Below are 25,250 nucleotides of genomic sequence, written 5' to 3'. Positions count from 1 at the left end.
AATGGCTCATATACCGTGGCCGCTAAGCCAATCAAATCGCTGGAGCTGCATTGTACAATGACCCAGTTTCTTATAATTCACGATATTACATCACTGCCACGCTATTGTGGTAATTAAAATATTCCATTTCAGAAGAAAAGAGAAAAGCGATAATGAAAAAGTTGCAATTTAAGTGCCAAGTAAACACTTTTACCCGTGTATATATGTCAAGATCAGACGATGATATTAATCAAGTCACAAAACTATTTGCAAACAGTTTGTATACAACCCAAGACAAAGTTTACCCGCGTGGAAGATTAACAACACGTTTTTCTTCATATAATTTCGGACTTCCTTTTCGCCTCGAGCGCTTTTTTGTTTTATTAATACTACCGGAAAGACACACTCTTACAAAAATGAATTCCAATTATCTTAGGATGTGAACGCTTCTCATTTTCTTCACGACATGAGAACAAATTTGGCACTTGCCGAACAAAGCAAACCGGGCACTGTTTGTGGATTACCTTACTTGACATACGACATTTTTAACACTAAGACATGTTTAGATGCCAAAACAAGTCAATATCTTTTAAGTCGTGAAAGTAATTAATGAGCGAAGAGACATTTTACATATTAAGTGATATCACTGTAAACTAGTAGTGTTATAATGAGACTCCCGGTGAGTTTCCAAGTGAAACCAAAATGACGCCCACCCAGAACTCATAACGCATGATTAATTTGACAGGACAGAAAGTAATGAAGAGAATTTTCACCGCCGACACAAACTCGAATCGGTGACAGTTTTTTTACGTTTCGTAGTTACAGATTATTAAATTTCGAGGAAAAATATTTTTCCTTGATCTATCGGCCAAGCTTTTAAAAGTACCTCTGAAAATATGTTTTAGTTTTGAACTATCCATTTGTAAAAACTGAAACATATAGCACTCACTTAGCACTTCAAAACTTAATTCGCCAAAGGCAAAAGCTGAAAACATGTCGTTAACAAAACAAATGGATTAAAGAAAATACAACAACGCCAACCTTTAGCCAGACTACGAACCAAAGACTTGTTCTGTATCATGGAGTCCAGCCCCTGTTTAGAGTTCATAACCGCTTTGATACAATTCACGCACTCCAGTTGCATAAACGCATCCACAAACGCCATTCTCCCGCCTCGGCTTAACCTTTCTAGAGCTTGAAAGAGAGCTTCCATTCCACCTTGAATAAGAAATTCTGAAATCCATTGACCAGAGCTCGTTTGAAGTTTTGTTTTGAGTCCGGAAAAATTCTGCTGGAACGAAGTGCTGAGCAAACGGACGCACAGTTCGGCAGAGACATCGCTGGAAATGTTGATGTTCTCAACTTGCTTTTCATCCCGCGAACAGTTAAACTGTTGCCTCACAACGTTCCATCTTTTTGCACATTTTAAATTAGCCATAATGACGAATTTAGGCAACAAGGAAGAGAAACTACCTTGCTTCCATTAAACAAAAATAAATCAGAAAACCATTTGCGGTCAGCGAAAAAGTTATTATAAGCTGAAACTGTTTAGGCTTATCTCGTTATTAAACGTTCCCCTATGCAAATCGCTGCCCACTGGAGATATAAAGCATGATTTCCTTTTTTAAAATTCGTGCGCGTGAAGGATTAAATCTTGGGACGTTAGATTCTCGATCAAGAAATTAAATCGAGACAAAAACGTAAACCGAACTGAACTGTAGATCCGTAGTGATATTAAAGGAGCAACTAGGGCAGATTTTTTGTGAATAGAAACATTGATTTGCAAATGTCATACTATTTAATGTTTTGTTATTCATTAAGGCAGTATTTCTACAGTAAGAGGCCTAAGTTGTAATTAAAATTGGAATAGCAAATGAGCTACCATTTTCCACTGTTTGTTTTGTTGACAAGGCTCGTTGAATACACCAAGACGTAAATAAATTTATATAATCCTTAAACAAGTATGAGGTATTGGATTAAAATTTTGCTTTGCTGAACCAAAAAATATATCTATTTAACGTTCGTGAGGTTTTTCATGTTTGTAGATAAGTGTGCAATTTGAATTGAGCTGGAGTCCAACCATTAGGTGATCATTACTTGAAATTGTTCTTCATTTAAGCGCAGGTGCATTCAAACAGTACCTTGAATCTGGAAATTGAATATCATTGCTTATATAACGCAGACTCCTGCTGTCACGAACGCACAAGAAAAACAAATTTTTGGTCAAGAAAGCGGGAATTCGAATGCAAAAGATAGCGAGATAGCGCGCAGAGTCCACTGTTGTAACAAGTCTTGAATGTTAGACATTATATATTTTAATTAAAGGTGAAAGGAAAGTTCAATTTTTAGCTATAATTGAATTGAATTTAATGCATGCGCGCGTTACTATTCATATGCGCGCGTGTGTCCGGTAGCGTAATTCAACGGTTTTCTCCACACTGGAGAAGGGTTATATACCCGAAACGTCTGTGTTTCTTTCAAAGCCATTTTTGACACTTTTTGGTATTTATTTCTATATCAATCCTTTCCCAAAACATTATATATTTTAAGCTAGTTCTGCATGGGAAAACATCCTACTCTAACAAATCAACGGTTTCACTCGCCGCATATTCCGTCTTTCGTGCCATGTTTTGAATCCTAACTTTGAGTTCGTTTGATCATTCAAACGAAAGCTACTGAGCAGCGCTTTCCTGTGGTTCTGTTTCATCCAAATTGCATTCAAAACACTCTAAAGCTAATTTTTTTTATTCAGACCAGACAATGGCTTTTAAGAATTAAAAATTCATTCATCAAGGTGAATATAGATCTACCCAATATACAATTTAGTTAGATTCTGGTCGGTTATCTGTATATACAGCTTACAATATGGCTGATCCTCGCGTAAATCTACACCTTGATACTTTAAACAACTTGCCGCTTAAGAGGTATCCATTTTTTGGCAAGTTAAGACTCTGTTAGAGTTTGTGTGAGGCTGGGAACATGACTGAATGTCTACTTTAACAAGAGAGGTGCCCGTTTGGGGAAGTTCCGAAAACACATGTATTTTCACAATCAGTTTAAAGCAAAATTAGCTGTGACCGACATGTATTGTAAATATCTCTCTGATGCAGCAAGTACTTACGAGTGTTTGTTTTATATTTTTTTTTGAAATTTGAATGATTTGGACCAAAAAGATAATTATTGCATTTCTACGCCAGTGATAGTTATCCTAGGAAACAGCGGTCACGTAGCAAAAAAATACTACCAAACATCAAATATTGATGCCGATCAGTTTGACGTTTTTTCTATTTTTCTTTTTGCGACTTACGTAAAATAACTGCATTTATATTTTCATATCGTAGGACGGTGCCTGCTAAGGCATTTTTCAGTGGTTAATCGTTATGCGCAAAAAGTAGATCTGTGCAAAGACTACTAGAACCCAAAAAGAAAATTGGAGGTAACCTCGCATTTTTCATAAAAAAAAAAAACAGATCTAAAAAGCTTTAAAATGCTCTACAGTAATGGCATTTCGTCCTGATTGACGCCTTGTTGTCTGATAAATGAGTGGTTTCCCCCATTTTTTTTTTATTCTAATAGCATCTTCTTTCGATCTGCTTTCTTCCTCATGTTGATAAGCCGCGCAAAAATATCTTTCTACTGTGCTTAAAAATAACCCCGAGATTCTCGGAACATCGTAAACGGACTAAGATGCGCAGAACGCATGCGCACTCACAAAGATAGGCACCATCCTAAAAGTTAGTAAATGTAAAGCAACAATATATGAAGTAGTAGCGTATTAAACCAACGCTCATGCGGCTCTATTCTGCTAGCGTAAAATGAGTGGCCGCGAACGCAGAAAGTATTTTCTGAAATGTTGATGGTGACGCAACCAATGAGATCGGGGCTAACGTTGCATAATTTGATGAAAGCCAACCTTGGTAGCGACCTTGTTCAAAGTTACCTTAGGAGCCAAGGTCTTCCTGAAAAGCATTTTGTGTCCGTAATTTGGACGCAAAATCTGAGAGGTCGATTCAAGTTCTTGTCCACCACGCCAACACCGCAACGCGAAAGACAATCACATGGTTTGCAACGCACATGGGTGGAATGCATGCAAGCAAATACGAATGCCTACCCGAGTACTTGTGAAGATTGAAAACAGAAGCGAAGGAGATTTGGAGGTCCATTTGTCTTCCTACCCGTCAGCGGAAATACAGAAATTAAGATATACCAATCAAAGACAGAAACGTCACTTACTGCATCAAACGCGCTCTTCGAAACAGGTCACGTGACGTCTGCCCCGTAATTTTCGTCGCTTGAGTATCTGTTAATAGTTCACTATCCCCGTAACATTTTTCCCGCGCTCAAACACCCAAATAAAAGCCAAATAAAATACATAAACAATGCCTCATGCCTGGCAGGAGAGAAGCAAAGATCATCGACGCTCAGTAGTAACAAACGTGTACTCCGAGAAAATTTAAAGATTTTAGTTGACTGATTCAACAATAATATTTCATTGTGTGAGTAACCGGTTGACTGCAGTCATAATAAAGTCGAAAATGAACTGGAAAAACGCCATATTGTCGTTATAGTAGAAAGCAAAATAGAACCAACTTTCATATGCAAATTTCCCCCTCCTTTTACATGTAAATCCCAAACAAACAATATTCGTTCACTGGACTCTTTACACACCACGTCAAATAAAGGCTAGCGCTAGATTCAATAGGTGAATTTATATTGACTCATTAATTCGATCCAACTCGCTTTTCAAAGATAAAAATTTTGACAGCCATTCGTAACTGTATTTCTTTAGAAGAAAAAAATTCTAATTTCGATAACGGTACGCGTTATCGTTGCAGAAATTAGGACTGAAAACGTTTGTATAAAAATTGAAATATTTCGAAGACGGAAGGTGTTCGCAAACCTCTAATGCCGGCAAACGCTATTTATTTATGGCGGTAAAAATTTATTCTCTCTTACCTTTTATCAGCGACCGAGTTAAATCGTTGGTCCGAGTCATTAGCTCTAAGCCAATTGGAGAATTCATAACCGCTTTAATGCACCTTACACACTCGATTTGTTCAAGGGCTTCGGTGAAACGTGTAAGTCCACTACCAGAAGACAAAGACGACAAACCATCAAGCAAACAGTTAAGTCCTCCGAGAGTAAGGAATTCACTTAGCCATTCCTCGCTAGCAGGCTTTTCCAGACGAGGCCGAATCCCGGAAAAATGTTTCATCGACGGGGTTTTCAAGAGTTTGACACACAATTCGGGATCTGCATCCGCTATTAGCCCGCACAGAACAGAAGAATGTGTGTCTTGGTTCTCTCCAGAAATCTTTCGCCATCTTGAACTAGCTGGTCTCGAGAATTTGAGGGCCATTTGTAAGTTCAAGTGCCACACTCTGGTTTCAAAACATCAGCTTCGCCAGTTCTTTAGGTCGTATTTTTTCGCGGCGACTGATTTAGTTGCAGATGTAAAGCTCTGGGTGAACACACTCAACGTTGAGAGTGTCTCGCTTGACCTCAATGTAGTCGTGAACGTACCGCTCTGATGCAGCTGCGATTTGTCCGGTTGTAAAATAAAAGCCAAATCCCCTGAGAGGAACTTATTTGCTCAAAAGCTGTGAATTAGTTAATAATGATTATAATCACCATCTTTCGGTCACCTTTTTGTTTCGGACTCAAGTGATCAGCGGCATTTCCGAAACGCCAACACCAGAAGCGACAGCTTAGGTAAACATCTCCTGGTAGCCTAAAGTTGTGTTTTCCTACTTTTATCTCAGTTTTCTATAAACGACAATCACTGTTTTTTAAAACAAATTACAAACTCTTTGGAATCCTCGGCTTGATAAGCCGCCGGAAATGACGTATAAAGTAGCCTGCCTTGCAGCCGGACTTTTCACTCGAGAGCCTGTCTTGTCATTCAAGACCTGTAGAGAACTCGACACCAGGGATTGTATAGACTGTCTGCGACGCAGGCCATCGCCAAGGTGACTCAGATTCAAAACACGGGCGTCTGTTTTGCGGTCAGAGCGAACTTTCAAGAAACAGAAAGCACACACTGTGTGAATTCAGGACGGAAACCACAAAAATTACGGAGTGGTTTGCAACCTATTCGGCTGCCTTATAAATTAACAAACTAACCAGGAATGGAAAAATACGAATATCTGATTTGCTGGTTCTGTCCTAGTGTGCCTGTTCATCACTTGCATTCTCTTTGTTTTCAATAACGCATTGTACCCGAGCCAGTGTGTCATTGATCTTTTGTATTTGCTCTCGTGTAATGCGACAACAGGAGACGGAACCGATTCGTATGTGGTAAAGCGATGGCGGACAATATGGATTCTGAGCTTTTATTGAAATTTATTGATTTTGAATTTTATTGAAGTTTATTGATTCTGAACTTATATTGAAATTTATTGGGTATTTCCCAGACTACCTTTCGGCATTGTCGCGTACGCTTTTACGCCTTTTTTGGACAACCTTTGTCGAAAGAGCTGTATATATTAGTGGCTGGGTATGATGCGTAGCTTTCAGATTTGGAAATGTCGAAATTTTTCACATCACCAGACGATTGTCTACAGAAACAAAATGTTGCACGCTCTTCGAAGACGAGCGCAACCATCCTTCAACATGAGGCACTTGTCTGTAGACAAGACACTGAAACAAATGTTTGCAATCCGAAATCAGTAATTCTCACATGTAGCTCGTATTTACAATTAACCTCCCGAGGACACAGAGTATACCATTGTCTCTAGCAGCGAATAGCAAGAAAACATGGTTTTGCTCGCTTTTAAAATAGGCAATAACTCGCGTAATTTACAAGTGGTGGTCTATCTAAAATGTTATCACAACCGTTAGATAAGTCTCATTTCTTGCAAAGAGAGCACATCATTAGACAACAAAAAAATGCTTGTATTGTCCGCAACAAAGTGCTTGATATCATTTAAGCTCGAGTTATGATCTTTAAAAATCACATTCGTTAATTCTAAATCACAATGAGAAAAGAAAACAAACATTAAGTAAAAGTGACAAAGGAATCCTTAGGAACGCTTGAGAACACTTGGTTTTCCTTAAGTCGAATATTGTAAAATAATTTCTATTTATTAATTTCATTTATCATAGCTGGAACCTCAAAGAATGCGGGTCCTTCCCAGAAAATGGAACAAACCAAGTCATAAAACTAAGAATCAGGTTTATAACCACAATCTTTGCCAACGATAAATTTTTCATGCAGTTTGCTTGACTGTAAAATCTATTAGAATCTTCTGCTATTCAAACACAGGTGATCTATTTATTTTCTGTCCAACTGTGTTTTCCCACCTCTGATAAAACTAAAATGGTGTTTTTAGTTTAAAAGAGTCTAAATGTCTGGGCTAATGTACATGCCATACTGTTATCTAAGTTGTGGTCATATTGTCAGGAAAATATAATTTATGAACAGAGGATAAAAATGCTTTCAGTTAAACACCTGTCGGTCATTACATCTAGTGGCTCGCATAACGTTACTATTTTTATATTTTTTGTATCTCTCTTAATTAAAACTGTCTGAGGCAAAGAGATGGACATTTTCGTGAGTTCCAACGCAAAATTTTGGCATTTTCTTTGCACATTTTTAATCAAAATACTAAGCTTAGAACGCTTTACCTGTAATGGAACAAAAGAAAACTTGGTTTTAATCAAGAATGAACGAAGAAAGGGCGCGAAACGTTGCACTTTTGTCCTTTAGAGGTGACATGCACAGCTTGCAATTTTCAATGAAAACTAAAATACTGTTTCAATATACCAAACCTTTATAAGCCAACTAAAGTTCATGAAAAGCATTTTCTTTGATTCGCAAACGATTTATAAGCGACGAGCAGATTCCCAATCACACAGACACGAGAAAACTTAGCTTCAAAAATTGATTGAAAATAACTAACCTCGACCAAGTCTTCTCGTAAAGTCGCGATTTCCAATCATGAATTCTAATCCAGCTTTGGAGTTTAACACCGATTTGATACAGCATGTACATTCAAGAAGCATAACCGCGTCCACAAATAATTTCCTTGAGCTTAATCTCTCCAAAGCGCCTAACAAGACCTCCATTCCATCTCTATCAAGAAATTCAGCCATCCAATCATCTGAAGAACTCTTCAACTTGCTTCGAATGCCATGGTAGTTTTGGACAGACGGGGATTTTAACAATCGAACGCAAAATTCAGGAGACGCTTCGTTTGAAAGCAGACATGTTTGATCTGCGCCAGAGAGTTGTCTTCTCAGAGAAGACCATTTGTTTTTAACGGCCATTCGCGACATCTTGGAACAGAATACATTTCACAGGTAGTTTGGTGCTCCCGCAGGGCACGGGCCATTTAAATGCCAATCATTGCATTCTCCATGGTAACAATGAGCGCGCCGTTTTCTACAGGCCAATCTCGCTTTTTTAGCGACAAACAGCGATCACAAAATTGCAAATATGCAAACGTAAAAGCACCAAGGGACAATAACTTCATGTATTAATGTTCTTCAGAATTATGGCAAGAAATGAATGACATGTGCACTGACATAATTAATCAAAGTGACTTGCTTAACGTACAGCAAAAACACCAAACCAAAGCTATAGACGCCTAAATTCATTAGCCGTTTTTGCAATAAAGACGAATTATCGCTGACATGAGGCACCCAGCGAGAACATTAAGGCAAAATCCTTAAAATTTGTCTCCTGTGTTTCCAGATCGCTTTGAGGCCTTTTAAAGACATATCTGTGTAAGTTAATACAGATTGATCTGTTCGGATACTTTAGCTGAAAATTTAAAGTGCGGAAAGTTTTAGGAAATGGAATTTTATTTCCCGAGCTTATTGTTGGTTTTGCGAAAATGCCAGCTAACCTATTCTCGCATCTTTAATGACATATTTGCCCCTTCGAAAACAAAAGAAATTAGTTTTCCAGTGTTATGTAATTTTGAGCTGACACTGCCGAAGAAAACTGTAGACTTTCTTTACGACCTAAATCCGAATTTCAGTTTGTGAGGCGATTAAGGACTTTAAGATATCCTTGGGTGCCCCTGGTATGTAAACGGGGACGGTTATAATTTTAGAAAGATAACTCGTTTGATTTACTACACCATATCCTTAAAAGAAAAGGGCGTTTTTCTAAAAGGGTCTCTGTCACCCATTTTTTATTTCGTTATTTTAAAAGACTAAACCGAAGGAGCGAACGAGCGAAGATATTAAGTTTTAACTGTTAGCACAGTTTTGACACAAAAACTTAGATCCCAATGAAACTACTCTCAATTAATTAGTATTCACGTGAACTTTAAACTGGTTACATCCTTATCGGATACTTTTATGATTAATTATCTTGTCGCATAATTAGGATATTAGTTTTCAGGTATTCTGTAATAGTTATCAGCCTTGTACGCCACACGTCTCCTGGCGTCTTTTTGCCTTTCGCTGGTAAACATTCCATAGATAATGCTTATGATTGCATCGTACGTGTACTGACGAGACTAACAACATGTTTGCCAATACTCCTTCAACAAAAAATCTGTTTGTCAAACATCATCCCACCTCGCCCCCATCACCTAAACTGAGGTGCTGAGCGTTCTAACATTGTTAAAGCAACAAATATAGAACACAAGTGGAGCTTAAAAGGTCGTGACTTCTGGGAAAGAGTTACGCATGGAGCGGTGGTGCTTCCTAACGTGCTTGTCAATTTTGACAATCACTTCCAGTCTGTGTGTTTTCTAAGTCACATAATGAGCACGCGCGCTTTCTCCAAAGAGGTATTCTTATGAGATAAAGACTTCCGTTGTAAAACTTATAAGAATCAGCTTGAAACAGAACACCGTAAGGAACCGGCATTGTGGTTTAGTCTTCTCACTTGACTCCAGTACAAGTAATCCCTTTAACGTCCAATTTGGATTAGTATCCTGTCGATTTAACTGCATATAATACTTGTCACCGGAAACCGCGATTCGTTTGTTATAAAAAGCGAATTAGGATAAAATTATCTAATTTTTGTGATATGATAGCTTTGCCTAAAATTATCTAATTTTTGTGATATGATAGCTTTGTCTAAAATGGCTCATTTTACGAGCAAAGTAAAATACCCCCGCCTGTTTGTTTTCTCTGAACGTTTCCAATTTAGTACAGTGAGTATTTAACCTTCGAGAAGTATGTGAATCTTAATGTGCTGCGTAGTAGGTGGTAGACCAAATGTCTTTGGCGCAGACATTTTAGAAAGCCAGTTATGATTGCATCTTTAGTTTTTACAGCCGAGGAGAGGGTGAAAAGCATTGTAAAAATAAGCGAAAATGAAACAAAGAGATCCTATTGCAAGTTCCGTGACGGAGCTTTAGAAACTGAAATAGTGAAATACTGAAATGTGCGAAACTCGAGGACAAAGACCACGGGGCAATTTTACGCCAATTGTTATTACAAACAAGGTTTTAATAAAGCAGAATATTTAAAGCAAGCATAGTTTTGCCCAACAGGAAAACATTTTCTTACCGTAAACTAATTGGCAGACAAGATCTGGCGAGGTCAGAAAATACTGCACTCCTCCTTGAGAGTTCAGGACCTCTTTGACGCACTGAACACACTCGATCGCCACAAACGCATCCATGAAGGCAAAATGGCGACTTGAAGCGGACAAACGCGCTGATAGGATCTCCAAAGCGTTCAAAAGCACATCCAGACCTCCAAGGGAAAGAAAGTCTGACATCCATTCGGTTGAGCATTTGGCGAGTTTAGGGTGAAGCGAGGAGAAGTTTTTCAGCGATGGTATGCGCAGCAGGTTAATGCACAATTCTGGTTCGATGTTGCTGAATTGTCCCTGGTTTGATTCCACGTGGACATTCTGCTGAAAGATAGGCGACTTTCGGAGTCTCTTCCAGCCCGAGTTTGCCATTTTTAGCAAATTGTGGAGAGCAAAATGTTACATTCGTGACTACAAACAACTTCAGTCCGTCAACAGTTTCGAAAGGACGATATTTTCATAGCAAACAATTGTAATTGTCAGCTGCAAATGGTTACGGTCCTCTTGTTTTAAACCCAGCTGTCGGATAATATTATTCTAATCAGTGCAAACCCAAAACGAGGCGAGATAGATCACGAAATCTTTAATAGTTGCATATTGCGTGACAAACCACCACGTTTACAAATAGGAATCATGCGAGAAGCCAACTCGTGGAATAATTGTCAAAAACCGGCTTTTTTCCAGCCAACTGGTATACCTCAACGAGGTTTTCCTTCCCTAGTTTGAAAATATATAATCTGTAAAACTAATTTTAGCCTTTATTTCCTAAGGATTAAGCCGGTAACATTCAGCAAACGGCAGAGTTGACTACGTGACCATGTTTATCCTACATTTGCCTCTTCTCAGTAAAATTGAGTAGTTTTGCGTCAGCATCAAAGGCCAGAATCATTTTGCATTATTCTCATCTATGTATTCACTTTTTTCAAGGAAACATAAACGCGAATCTCGCGTTTGCCGTTTCCCATAAACTCGATTCTAAATCTTTCTATTATCAGGTGAAATACGGTGAATGATTTCTTGTAACTTGGACTGACTACTGCTGCCAAATGTTCAGCTTCTTATTTTGCTTTCTGTGAGCAACATAGTGCATGTGTCGCATACACAGGACACTTATAATACTTTCAATGACTGCACTTCAGGCCTTCATTCACACCACTTAAAAAAGGTTAAGCTAGGCACTCTAGAAGGGAGTTGAATATGATCTCTTTTTCAGCTGAATCTCTTATAAATACAGAGGCCTGCCAAGAGATCAAGGTTCAGCCCAAACGCAAAAACAAAAGCCTCCAAAACAATTCAAGTTTTTTCAACTCAGAGCACGGCATGTTTAAGATAGTATTTTGTCCATTCCTGAATGCAATTTTAGTAGCTTTCATTTAAAACCATTCACATTTTATCTGGACACACTAAAATAGTTAGTTATGAAAAATATTTCATTGGTCTTCATTCAAAACCGCGCGACGATTGCCATCTTGAAAACACTGATATACGTGGTTAGAACTTCCAGGAAGTCCAGGGACCGGATTCACAAAGAAACAATATCTAGGTTACATCTTAACTTTAATGGCTTCGTGACTCCAGCCTCAGAGGTTTAACTTCCGCACTTTATACGGGAATCTTTGCTGACGTCATTGTTTACATTTTTCGTTATTAGCATATGTGAAGCAATACGCTACGAACAAAAGGAAACCACAAACCAAATGACAGAAATTATCAAGTCAAACTTGGGAATTAGGGTGAACTGATCAGTGAGATATGCTCAATTCTCTCGGGAAAAACTTAGCTTTCATAGCTGCGAAGTTTACAAAGAATGTATGGCTCAGTCTGCACAGCATGGCACCGGCAGGCACACGCGCGACTATCGTTCGCGCGCGTTTTGTGCGCACGCAAAACTTTCTGGCATAATGAACGCCAAATTTAGTTTACTGAAGAAATTTGCTGGAAAATAACCCTTACTACATACCGTTCAGAATGTTAAATTTCCACTCTTATTTAAGTATATGTTTGTCTTACATTGATAAATTTTTATGGGAATAGAACTTAAAAAAAAAAGCGTTTTTTACGTTACTTTGAAACGAAAATATATCATTCTACCCCTACAACTAAGATTTTCAGGTGAGGTTTTATACTGAAATGTACAATCTGCACGCGTCAGTGCATCAGGTAACGTCGAAGATGATACTGCACGTGGTGCACGCTAGTAAAATATGAAATGTCTTTGCACGCATGAGGTCGAGTTCTGGCATACTCTGCAGGCTGTTGTGTGGCTTGGCGAGTCACCATTCTTTGTAAAACCTTTCAAGATACTTTCAAAAGTCATTTAACAAAAACTGTTTAGCAAATCACTCTGATATGTTCAGTGAGCACTAAGTTTGCCAAGCTCCTTCAATTTATAGTCTAATTTTGTTGTTTATGCTAATGTATCCCAATAAGGCCAGGCTGAACTTTTAAAGAAAGACCCCCACCCTAAGCATTGCCGAGGGCAATAGATATTTAAAACCTAAGTTTGCAGCTGCATGCCTGGTCAGCTAAAGATAAGAGAACTTGCCGTAGGCGAAGAAAAGCAATGGATACTAAAATAACACGTAAACAAATGCTCTAGATTCATAAACTAATTCTTTCATCGCGCGCATGGGCATCAGGTCTGTTTGAACAGCTCGCTTTAAACAAATTGACTCAATAAAAACAAAAATAAAAATAAATCAATAATGAATGGTCGGCTAGCTCTGAGGGACCTGGGTACCTAGATCTGTCGCTCAACTATGTTTTCACACCCAAAATATGTCACTAGACAAAATCACCAAAATATGACGAAGCAACCGGCTAAACATCACGATCTTTGCACGCGGATTTTTTCTCCAACCTTCTGATCTGAGCCACACAGGCATCAAACTCAAAGAGTGGGTGATGCGACTGTTTACCCATTTAATATATGGACAAATGAGTTTATGTGATAAGTATTGTGTCGAAGTATTAATTAACCTCGATTTACCTCCTAAAAATGGAACACAGAAACCCAGATGGAAATACGAATATCTGAGAGGAAATTTAGCAATTTAAAGCACCACAAAGAATTTGGAAGGTCACACTTGAAGATTACATACACAGGCTCAGTTTTTTTCACAGGGTACAGAAAAAATTATACGTATACCGTAATCACGGCCAAATAATTAAGCACAAACAAAGTACGCTAGAGGTATTTGAATTATGATTGTAAGTCGTAAAAACCTTTGTTCTTCTGAGCTTATCTTGCTGCAGTATTACTGTTCTAGACAAAACAATCATAAAGTTTGTCTTCATTTCAGTCATAATACTGATAACTCTTTCGCCACAGGAATCTAGACAATCCAAAATGCAAACAGATTTACGTAATTCGTTGATCGAGCTGCCGTTTTCCTTGTGTCTTTTCAAGCCCACTCAATACGACAACACAAATAAACTTGATACTACTGACTATGTGATGTGGGTACGAGCGACTTAGCTTTTGCATATCATTATACGAAGATACGCTTCGCTAATTTGGTTATCTATTTTTTTTTATCAACTAATAAGACTTTTGATAAGCTTCAAGCACCTTTGAACTCAAAGGAGTTATTAAATTCGATGGGCTAGCCAGCGACGAAAATAAGAGTAAAAATTTTACAAAACTTTATTTGCATGAATATGCATATGCTTCACAGCGGAGAAGTCACGAAAGCCCATTTGAAAATTGACAAATGTCATTCACAAATAACGTGACGCACGCACTTGAAACACCAACAGTTGGCAGTCTTTTGAAAACAACCCTCATGAACAAGACATGAATATATGTAAATTAAAATTCCTCACTCTAACTTTCAGATTTTAAGGAACTTTGTTTCAAGATACTGCTAACTATTCAAAGCAATTTACTTTGTTTGATGTGTTAACTCACGGCCCTCTCGTACCGATCGTATATTGGCAAACAAAAGACGCTAATGGATTCAAATACGTCAGCGCCTCCCAACCTAATCACATAATTGCTTTTGGAATACACTTCATTCTTCACTGAAGAACAACACAAATAATCTTAACTTACCATTTGCAAGATGTCTTGTCAACGAAACATCACTTGCCATAAACTCCAATCCGGTCACATTGTTCATTACAGATTTAATGCATCGAACGCATTCAAGTTGCAAAAAGGCATCGGAAAATTTAGCCAGACCTCGCTCGCCGAGTTTCTGGAGAACTTCAAACAACGACGTCAACCCTCCAAGCTCCAAAAACTCCCTCAACCATTCTTTGGAACAGTCTTCAAGTTTTGTGATTAAACTCGAATAAGTTTTAAGCGACGGAATTCGCAAAAACTTGATAAATAGCTCAGGTTCAACTTCTTTTAAATTCTGGAGATCATTTTCACCGTCCTTCTCGTCCGGAACGCCAATCCCGGCTTTCAGCGACAATCTTCTCCAGAACGCCATGTCCACTGTTCTCAGGAAAGCCGGGGTCTACTCTGGCAAAAATTTTGACAAGTTTCTGTTTAAAATCACTCGATCAAGGCTTGTATGGTTTGAGTTCCTCCTCGCGCCCACATGTTTCCGGTGGTCTACCAAATTATTCAATGACGATAATGTTTACCGACCAACAGGTCTATTCAAATAACAACTTACAGTTATGTCATCGGTTTAAGTATTTTGAATAATGACACGAAAGGATGAATTCGGTTGGTCGCGCGTCGACTGTGACGGGGCATATCTGAAATCTGATTGGACAACAGCGTCGCGCCAGTGGAAAGGCGGGAACGAAAGGGCCGGAAGACATAACCAAGGTCACACTACACACTTTTGCCCTCGGGATCGGGAAACTTGACTTGATTCCTAGGGAAAGCAAATTATCCATTGAAATCGGTAACATTAGAAGTAGCAGGAAACTGAGACGAAAACTTCTCTTTTATTGGCTTTGACATTCGAGCAAGAGCATGGTTCTTGCATGATTCGAGCATGGTTCCGTTTTTAATTTGCGTGCCAAAACTTCAACTTGGCGACCGAAATGTCATTTTTATAAGATCTAGACAACCCCACATGCTGGCTGTACCGATGTGCCCGGTTTCATTATGAGTAAACTTTACACTTTTTCTCTGGGTAAAAATTTGTGTAGTGTGACCACGGCTATTGAGTGAAATGAACTATGATCCCCTTCCTCGTGCAAGCCGTACGCTGAGCACGTTGCGAGCCTTACTGGTGTACACTGATGACTATCAAATGTAGGAAGCTGACGGCCGCGTATGGCAGGAAAATGTGATCTAATTGTGAGTCTTGTGTTCACTGGGTGTTCGAGAAATGCGAGTTCCGGCGTCATTCATACCAGTGATACTGAACACAAATCAAACGGAAATACTCAACATGATGAAAGGAAAACTAAGTGGTTTTCGAGTGCTATTTTGTCATTTTTTACTCTAAAACCTAGCTATTGAACAGGCATTGATTTTTTTGATGATTGTACGGGGTAGCAGGCCTTTAGCTACATCGAGACATGGGAATCCCCCTGAATGCTTCCGTAGACTCTTTTTGTAGTCGATTGTAGTTTAGCGTTATTAAAATAGCGTATCAGTGTAATGGTATTTCCTCGTCAACTACCACCCGTGAATAATCACCCCCTTATGTGCCCAGGAAACTCAAACAACGCCTCAACCCTTACCAATAAAAAAATTGCCATATATAGTACATATTTACCGTGGTCAAGGACTTGAACTGTTGAACTTGACCAAAGTCAAGTATTAAATACACAAGAATTCGAAGTGTGAGACAAGTCCCTCGTCGCTTGTTCAAGGAAATAGGGTAATTCCAGTCGTAAAATTTCAAAATTCAAAAATTTCAAATTGTCGCAGTTTATGCAGGATTTCATCCATAGACTAAAAAGTTAAACTGGCAATCCTGGATTACCATTTATCATGTATTCAGTAGTGAAGTACACTGAGATTGGTTCTCTAAGAAACACACGGTATTTGGCTTGACTTCAAGCCAGATTAGAATTTTGATCTCAAAAGCTGGCGTTCGTACGAGGAACCGCCGTTAAGTTTCTCCTATTCAGGACATTTAAACAGATTTATACCACGTACGTACAAAAAATTACTTGTAACAAAACTGAAATCATTTCAAAAATTAGAAAATATTGCGTCCTGTTGCAGTATCAAGTGGGAAAGCTTCTCAATGATAACAGCTCTTTTGAATTGCCAATGGGATCCGCGAAAAAAACTTCTGCCAAGGACAATATTATTCTAAGCCCTCTTAATTTAACGAATGTCGTATCAAACCACAACACTCTCAATGAATGGAACTTTGGCATTGGTTGATAAACACTGAGATAAAATTCTAATCAACCGGACACGGTGGTGGTAAATTCTGCGCATAAGGTGGAAAGGAAGTTGTAAGGAAACTAGTTGCTGATTTCTCATTGGTGGTTAGTGTACTTTAAATCTAAGAGTGTTCAGTCTCAAATTCTCAATAGTTCCTAGCCATTATGACATCGCACGATATATATTGAATACGATACCGTATTGGCTCTAACAGTCAATGGTAAACAGAAATTGTGGTGATATTAAAAGTAAGCATAACTTTCTTACACTTTAGGCAAGATTGCCAATGTTGCTTCCTAAAGACTTCTTAAGTCACTGCGATATCAAACGGGACGTGGACAACACTCTTAATTAATCGCATTTTGTCATTAGCTGATAAACAAAATTAATTCTTATGTGAACTGGATGTCATAAACAACATGTGGAGGTAAATTGTGGGCAAAAGGTCGAGAGGAAGTCGTAGAATGCAATGTAGCCAGTTGCTGCCTTCTCATTGGCGGTCAGTGTAAATCTAATGGTGTTCAGTTTGAAAATCTCCTCAGTTGTAGTTTTTATGGCATCTTATGATATATGCTGAAGACGATGTTAACTCTAATAAGCCCCCCGTTTGGAGGTTACATATTTTAATACCCCCCCCCCCAATTAAGCCACCCCTCCCATGTTTAAATTGAAACAATAAAGAAATACTTCAAAAATTTGGCGTACCAATGGTGAAATCATTAGTCAGTTTCAGTCTATAGGAAAACCGATCTCTTAAAGTCCAGTCTTTTGGGACATACCTCGGAATGTGCAGAACTATATATGTCTGTGTGTGAAGGTAAAAATGAATTCGTAATATACAGTCTGCTAGTGCTATCTTTCAGGTAGTTGTCTAGGAAAAGATTGTAAGTTTTTTCAAAACTCGTGATTTTAAATAACACCCTTTCGTACCTATAAATATCTGAAGCCCCTCCTTATTGCGGCCTCAAAACATTTGCCTGAAGAGACAGGTTGTCAGAATTTGGGCGGCACAATTTTTTAAGATTGCGGTCGCCTTGTTTTTGTTTGATTCTTATAACAGTTATTTATCAATTTTTCTGTGTAATTTTTCATGAGTCCAGTGCAGACTACACGAAGTCAAGAGAGGATAGTTCTTTCGATTTTCCACTACTGTTTTACAGTAAGGGAGAAGTGTAGAGAACATTGAATTTTTCTCTATATTTTCGACAGTATTCCAAGATGTTTCATTTTATTGACAGTACTGATAAGATATAGATAAACAAGTAAAAATCAACGATAAAATCGAGTCGTCATGATACCATTTTCAAGTTCAAAATGATTAGAATAAACTGTCAGATATAGTTCTCTGAAGATTAACATAATAAACAATTATGTAATGTAACGCAAATAGTTTGGCTCGAATTCTACAATAAGATAGGCAGTCAAAAAATTGGCGATCGTGACTGGAACTATTCTTTCTTACCCCCCTTTTAGAAGTCTTTTCGCCTAAAATTAACTCAAGATTATATAAATACCATTTGTTTTTATATCGGAAACCCTTGAATTTGTAAGATATTGAAAAAGGAACAATACACGTGCTATATTGGCAAGTTTTACTGAAGCTTAAGAGCTTCCGTCAGGGACATCAGGGGTATCCAACAGTTTGCTTAGGTGTATATCTGTTCGGGGGGCGAGGACTTAAATCGCCCAAGAATTACGGATTTAGTCGTAAAGAAAATCTTCAGTTTTCTTTGACAAAATGTCAACTCAGAATTTCGTAACACCGAAAAAGTAATTCGTTTCGTTTTCGAAGGGGTAAATAAGTCATTAAAAATGCGAAAGAAGGTAAGCTTGCATTTTCGTAAAACCAATTCGTTTACCTAAATCAGGTAAACCACCCGAGTGGATCAATGTGTATTGGCTCACACAAATACGTCTTTAAAAGGCCACAAAAAGATCTGGGAACACATCAGAACACTGTCGTTGTGTGCCTTTGTTCCGTTTGAATGGTCAAACCAAACTGGTTCAAAACTGACAACTAGACTTCAGTTGGCCTTATTAAATGCAATTTTAAACATTTGTTTTAACTACACCACTAAGCAGTACTATACCTTAATAAATTTTGGACAAGGTAAACAACTTTTACTCACCAGTCACGAGTTTGGTAGTGAGTGTGGGATCTCTGGATATAAACTCCAAACCGGTCACATCGCTCATCACAGCTTTAATGCACCGAACACATTCAAGTTGCAGAAATGCATCGGAAAACTTGGCCAGACCACGCTCGCAGAGTTTTTCCAGAACTTCGAACAGCGTTGTCAACCCCCCTAGCACCAAAAACTCTGTCAGCCATTTTTTGGGGCAGCTTTTAAGTTTTGCGATCAGACTCGTGTATGTTTTGAGCGTTGGGATTCGCACAAATTTGATGAAAAGCTCAGGTTCGACTTCACTCAGGTTGTCCAAATCAACATGGCCGTCTTGATGGTCTTGTTTCCTTAGAGCTCCCATATTGGCCAGTTTCTTCCATTTCTGTGACATGTTGATGGCTATCAACAAGCAGTTCCTGCTGGTCTCCGACTGCCGGACGAGTACAGTTTATTTGAATATGGAAAGTTCCATAATCGTGTTCCTCTGCCCACTCATTGGCTTCCTGTCAACAAGAGGCCTTTTATCTTTTCAGTTCCGTTAGCGTCTGACAGCTGTCACGTCTCTATTTACATAATACAGTCGGACCTCTATTAAGCGGCCACCTATTAAGCGGCCACCCTCCATTAAGCGGCCACTTTCCAAAGTCCTGAATTATTATTTTGTCAGTAAGGGCCGGGTCGCACTAGAGCCAATTTTGTTTATTTAAGTGAGACTCTGTCAACACGTACTGCAAAATAAGTGCGACCTCACGTTTCCAAAACTTGCCAATTTTTCGCGGATTGCCAAAATTTCGCCAATCTTCAAAGACACCGAAGTGCTGCCTCGGAGGCGACCAAATTTTGGCAAAGCGGCCAATTTTGTTTGTACAGCAATTAAGCTGTCATTCACTGTAGCGAAGCGAGTGCTAGCAGCACTCCTGAGCGGAGCAAGAAAGGCAAAAAAGGAAAGTATGACACCTGCGCCCAAGCTGAGCAACGACTGCTTGTTCAGTTGTGGGCCGAAAACCACGAGTGGCTAGAGAGCAGAGAGTCACGAACGGAGTGGATTAAAATCTGCGACGATTTAAACGCTCGCATGAAATCAAGTGTATGAAGAAAATCAAGTATTTAATAGAACGTTACAAAGAAGCAAAGAAATGGAACAGTTACCAGACTGGAGGGTCGAAGAAGAAAAGCATGTTTTACGACGAAATTGGGGCACTCCTGGGTTGCCGAGACATTGTCACGTTAACCATTTTGTTTTTCCTGATGTAACAGGAGAGGAAGGGTCATTTTCCCCAGCGGGTTATGACTGATGTTGCTGTCAGTCAAAGACGTTTTGGAACTGCAAATTTCCGTAGTGCGACCAAGACTAAAAATTGGAAGTTCAAAAATGTTTGCCAAAAAATTTGACCGCCAAAAATTAGAAGACACAAAAATTCGCTTAGTGCGACCCGGCCCTTATTCAACGGCCAACCTCTATTAAGCGGCCAGTTTTCAAAGTCCCCAGGGTGGCCCCTTAATAGAGGTCCGACTATATACTGAACTGTTTCACCTCTGTTTTTCCTTATATTTGCGATGATAGGTTTATCCCGTCGCAAATTATCCTTGTAGATGTAGATGGATAATTTCGATAAAATTAACGTGATTGCGTGCCTTCATGAGCTGAAGTAGGTGGGGCAGTGATCCATTGGGAGCCACTCCAAAAACTTATAAGCTTTAGTCAATTAAATCTTGAATTTTAAACTCCTCATTGAATGTATTGGGCAATGTCAGGAGCGAATCAGGTACCTAATTCGCTCCTGGCAAGCTTGTACCAAAAATATACGAACAATCAAAGAAAAATTACTTCATGGCCCGATAAGGGGACAAGGTTATTATAGGAAACTTTTGGATGCAGGAGACTACACGACGCAAAATAAACTGTTCTGAATACATTCCGTTCCCGGATCCCTTGTAGTAAAAAAGCACGTGCCAGGTGTCACTTTCATGTAAATAAACCAAACGGATTGCAGGGCTGACACTACGGTATTTTTTTTTTCCTTTTTGTTTTTAACTGATTTTTAAAGCTAAATTCCAGGATTTATATATAAGCTGGGCATGTTTAGGCTAAAAATAACTATGAATCGATAAAAAAAGTAACCTGGATTCAACAATCGGCCCCCACAATAACCAAATTTGCAGGCCTGACACTACGGCAAAGGGCTTATTTATTTGGGCCAACATTTCAACTAGTACAACTAGTCTTCTTCTTCAGAGTTAGCGCCTGAAGAAGACTAGTTGTACTAGTTGAAATATTGGCCCAAATAAATAAGCCCTTTGCCGTAGTGTCAGGCCTGCAAATTTGGTTATTGTGGGGGCCGATTGTTGAATCCAGGTTACTTTTTTTATCGATTCATAGTTATTTTTAGTCTAAACATGCCCAGTTTATATATAAATCCTGGAATTTAGCTTTAAAAATCAGTTAAGAACAAAAAGGGAAAAAAAAAAAAAAAAATTCAAGTTGCCTAGGCGGAAGAGCGGAAGTAAAAGATTACTGTCTTTATAGTTCCCAAGTTGTCCGAGTGAGAGGCCTGGATGCTCAGTATATTGCGCCATTCTCACGCATGGAAGGAAGGAAGTAATGGCTGTATTTCACGATGAAGTAGAAATTGAAGACTTTGAATACGACGAGGAATCTGAGACTTATCTCTACCCGTGCCCTTGTGGCGATCAGTTTCAAATTACAAAGGTTGGTAGAACAACTTTTATCTTACGAAACAGTAGGTTGGATTTTAAGGTTTTGAATTGGTCCAGTTTGATCGGCGCATCTATATATTATATTTTTAGGAAGCTAAGTTCGGAAAGATTTTATACATGCACTACTGCCGTACTAGCAAAATGTACTCATAAATCAGCGTATGTGACTGTGTATGTTTACTCGGCTAAGTGGCTCTGTGATAAATCCACCAGTCGCTTAAAGCTTTGACCAAATCCGTCAATCCACAAATGTTTTGGCAGTAAATTATTTGAATCCGGAAAACTTTACCTTAATAGTGGAGATATTCACATGTTAAGGAGCTAATGTGGCAGAGGCGTACATTCCTCGCTGATCAACACGAAATGAAAATATTCCAGCTTCAGTAGAAGAAATGCATGAAACAAGTGTATACACCAGTATACATGTGCATGTTTTTCCCCAGGGAGGAGGGGAGGGGGGAGGAAGGATGAAATCCACCAATCCTGAATTTGATAAAAAATGAAATAAAATAAAATAAAACATAAAGATGCAACACTCTGCATTCTGCTGCATTTGCAGGATCTTCAAATTCTTGGAAAGAATCCATTTAATCTGACACCCAAACAGTTTTCTTGTCCAAATCTGCTGATCCGCAATCTTTTTCACCCTGTTCCTGTAGACAAGGTCAGGGTGTTGAATATTCTAAGTGGCCATTAGGAAGGATAGGGTACTGACGTAAACATTCAGGGACGTTAAGAAGAGAACAAATGAATATTTATTTTTATATACACACTGGTCCTATCGCTGGTCATTGATTGGCATGACAGAACAAGTGAATATGTTGACAGACCCCAAGCAAACCAACCATTAAGTATTGGAAGGACTTAGCTTGAATTTCAATTGTATACTATTAATTATTTAAATGAATAACGAAGTTAATAGTTGCAATAATGACTTCAAAATAGTCAACTCCATTTAGATTCATGCTTTGCAAGAAATTTTTCTTCTATTCTGACTCTGAAAACATTCTATTTTAATACTCTTTGCACATTAGAGTCAGGTACAACCATGTATCCCATTGTAGATATTGTTTAGAAATAAGTACATAAATCATGACATATCACATCATATAACATGACATGCTGAAATTTTTTACATACGGGGGAGCAGGGATGGTGCAGAGGTGAGAGCACTCGCCTCCCACCATTGTGGCCCTGGTTCGACACCTGGTGTTGATGTCATATGTGGGTTGAGTTTGTTGTTGGTTCTCATCTCTGCTCCGAGGGTTTTCTCCGGGTACTCAAGTTTTCCTCTCTTCACAAAAACCAACATTGCCAAATTCCCACTGGCCCTGGGAACATTTATTTATTTTTATGTTACAAGCAGACAGACATAATTATATTTCTCTCTCTTTGTTTATTTACAGGAAGAGTTGGAAAATGGGGAAGACGTGGCTCGTTGTCCAAGTTGTTCATTGATTGTGCGAGTCATTTATGACCTGGTTAGTCATTTTGCAGCAACCAGTTTTATTTACCCTTGGGCTTTCTTTTCCAAGATCTAAATTGTTTGTAAATGTTTCTCTATAGATTCTTAACTTTGTAAGTTTTTAAAACCAGTCTCATGTTACACATGGGAACATTTTAGAATGAAGATAAATTCTTTTTGTTTACCATAACCTGTCTGCAGTCATTGATGGAGAAGGAGAAATTTTAATGCTGGAAATCCTCAAATAAGTATTCATCCTCAACATCCCCAGCAAAGGATGAGCATAACATTTTTAATGTTGCTAAAACATTCTTTTTTTACAAAATTAATATTGTTACAATCATTTATTTAGTTATTTTCGACATTAAAATGTAAGAAGCCAGTTTCTTTTCCAGATACAAGTATAGTTTTGCATGTAGCTCTTTTGTCTTCAAAATAATTGTTCTTTCAATAATATTGAGTCCCAAATATTGCACTCTTCGTGAAAGCTGTGAACTTCCAGAGGAACAGAACCAGGATTTGGGAGAAATTAGATAAGTGTCCCACTTGTCAAAGTGCCTCCCACCTAATATCTTAAAATTATTTGAAGTGCATTGGGTACTTATTCAAGGACTACAGTAACTCTACTTTCTGTAACTGTACTGATTTTTGTTTTTGTTTTTTCTGTTTAGGAGGATTTTATGGTTTCAGAAGAAGTTGTTGGCCCTCCCGCAGCAATGGAGAAAGTTTAGGTGACTCAACAACAGCCATCACCATGGCGATATCCCATACTGATGATGGCAGATGATCCAACTCGGGTGCAGAGCACAACACCACACCGTATGAGAGAATCTACAGTGTAAACTCTCAAAAGTGAAATAACATGTTGATATAAAGTTCAGATCTGTTCACCTGGGGTGGGCAGGAGGAACATCAGTGAAGAAGTGTTTTTGCACCCATTTTGACTTCCCTTGTTCTGACTTACCTGTCCTTGAGTCTCAGAGGAAGCATCTGATCGTGGTTCCTGTAATAATATGGTGGTGAACCATACCCACTAAAGTGGCCTTCAGGAATATTTCTGAAAGTACTTTACAAGTTACAAAAATTAATATGAAATATGAACAAATAAAGTATCATGCAATCTTGTTACATGTATGGAGAACTTTTATCCAGGAAACAAAGTCCACGTAAAGCAATGACTGTGGGCATTTCACAACTTACTTACTTTGTGCTTTGTTGGAAAATCTTCGCTTTTTGTAACAGGAATTGCCCCACACCAACAAGGTAGTGCTAAATGGATATCATTCCAAAAAAAAGCTAATCAGTAATGCCTGTTTGTGTCAAAAATGTCTTCATTTCTTGCAAAACGTGTAATGGCCATTTTATTGTTTGTAAAATGTGGAAGGACTGTTTTGTATATTTTTTCCCAAACTCGTTTATTACGTGGGATGCCTGTGCAGCCCACGTTATAAAATGGGGGCCGTTTGTATCCACAAATGCGCATCTTTCAATTATTAACTCGTTTTAGATGTATCAAATTCAGTTTTCTCCTAGAGGGGATCTTTTTGTCTCCTATTGCCCTTATTGTCTTTAACAAAAACGGCCCAATCAGAATGCAATATCTTAGTGTAGGTCAGGAGGGATCGGAGGGGAGTTAATTACTATTGTGATTATTCAGGTCCTAGTGGTCTCTCGGTGGAACTGAAAAGGCTTGACTTTAGTGGCGTGGCCATATTGTTTTAATGTTTTAGATTCCAATGTGCCGTTTTCAAAAAGAAAATTAACCCTTTTGAAGCGGTAAATCGAAAGAATAACTTCTAAGAAGCACTCGACAGTAAAAACGGTGGAAATCGGAGAGTTCAAGGCGAAGGAATCATGCTTCTGTTTGACAGTTGTAGAACCATCCAGAATATGCGGGGGAAAGGTCATTAAGCTAAAACACAGATCGCATCACTTTGTCATATTGATGCTTAAACGCAACTGGAAATCTACTTTACAAAAAGATTAAAGGCAGGCCCGTAGCAGGGGGAGGGGCAGCGGGGGCTTGAGCCCCCCCTGATTTTTTGGAAGTTAAAAAACAATGTGTAAAAAATATATAAGTGAAACAAATAAATGTGCACCGATCAATCAGTCTTGAACTCTGATGCTGAAAGTGCGTTTTCAATAATT

At 38.6% G+C, this 25,250-nt stretch overlaps 2 protein-coding genes across 7 annotated transcripts in view; one reads left to right on the top strand and one right to left on the bottom strand.

Annotated features, from left to right (window-relative positions):
- The window catches only part of LOC146471828 (inverted formin-2-like), a 38,248-nt gene extending 18,853 nt beyond the window's left edge, over nt 1-19,395 (bottom strand). For 2 of the 6 annotated variants that reach the window (XM_085120389.1, XM_085120395.1), the window contains exon 1: nt 4,936-5,706. In XM_085120389.1, the coding sequence (XP_084976515.1) occupies nt 4,936-5,338 (403 nt within the window). In that variant the 5' untranslated portion in view covers nt 5,339-5,706. Of the gene's footprint in view, nt 1-1,020; nt 1,475-4,935; nt 5,707-10,452; nt 11,145-14,534; nt 15,104-18,922 lie in introns of those variants that run through there. The other 4 variants (XM_085120392.1, XM_085120393.1, XM_085120390.1 and 1 more) reach the window with 4 other exon arrangements.
- A 2,102-nt stretch (nt 19,396-21,497) lies between these two features.
- LOC146471827 (diphthamide biosynthesis protein 3-like) lies at nt 21,498-24,232 on the top strand. The gene is made up of 3 exons (XM_085120388.1): nt 21,498-21,629; nt 23,044-23,118; nt 23,774-24,232. The coding sequence occupies exons 1-3, from the start codon at nt 21,522-21,524 to the stop codon at nt 23,831-23,833; spliced, it is 243 nt and encodes an 80-aa protein (XP_084976514.1). The 5' UTR covers nt 21,498-21,521; the 3' UTR covers nt 23,834-24,232.
- Nucleotides 24,233-25,250: the final 1,018 nt, after the last annotated feature.

This window comes from Pavona decussata, unplaced genomic scaffold, assembly GCF_977016875.1.
Source record: "Pavona decussata unplaced genomic scaffold, jaPavDecu1.1 SCAFFOLD_102, whole genome shotgun sequence".
Lineage (NCBI taxonomy): Eukaryota > Metazoa > Cnidaria > Anthozoa > Scleractinia > Agariciidae > Pavona > Pavona decussata.
The sequence above is the reverse complement of the archived record's forward strand: the minus strand, read 5'-3'. Positions and strand labels throughout refer to the sequence as shown.

Excerpts from the sequence above, each read along its gene's own strand:
- LOC146471827 (XM_085120388.1), top strand. The coding sequence starts at position 21,522 with ATGGCTGTATTTCACGATGAAGTAGAAATTGAAGACTTTGAATACGAC. Across the intron at positions 21,630-23,043 it reads ATCAGTTTCAAATTACAAAG|GAAGAGTTGGAAAATGGGGA; the intron begins GTTGGTAGAACA and ends GTTTATTTACAG. Across the intron at positions 23,119-23,773 it reads TGCGAGTCATTTATGACCTG|GAGGATTTTATGGTTTCAGA; the intron begins GTTAGTCATTTT and ends TTTTCTGTTTAG.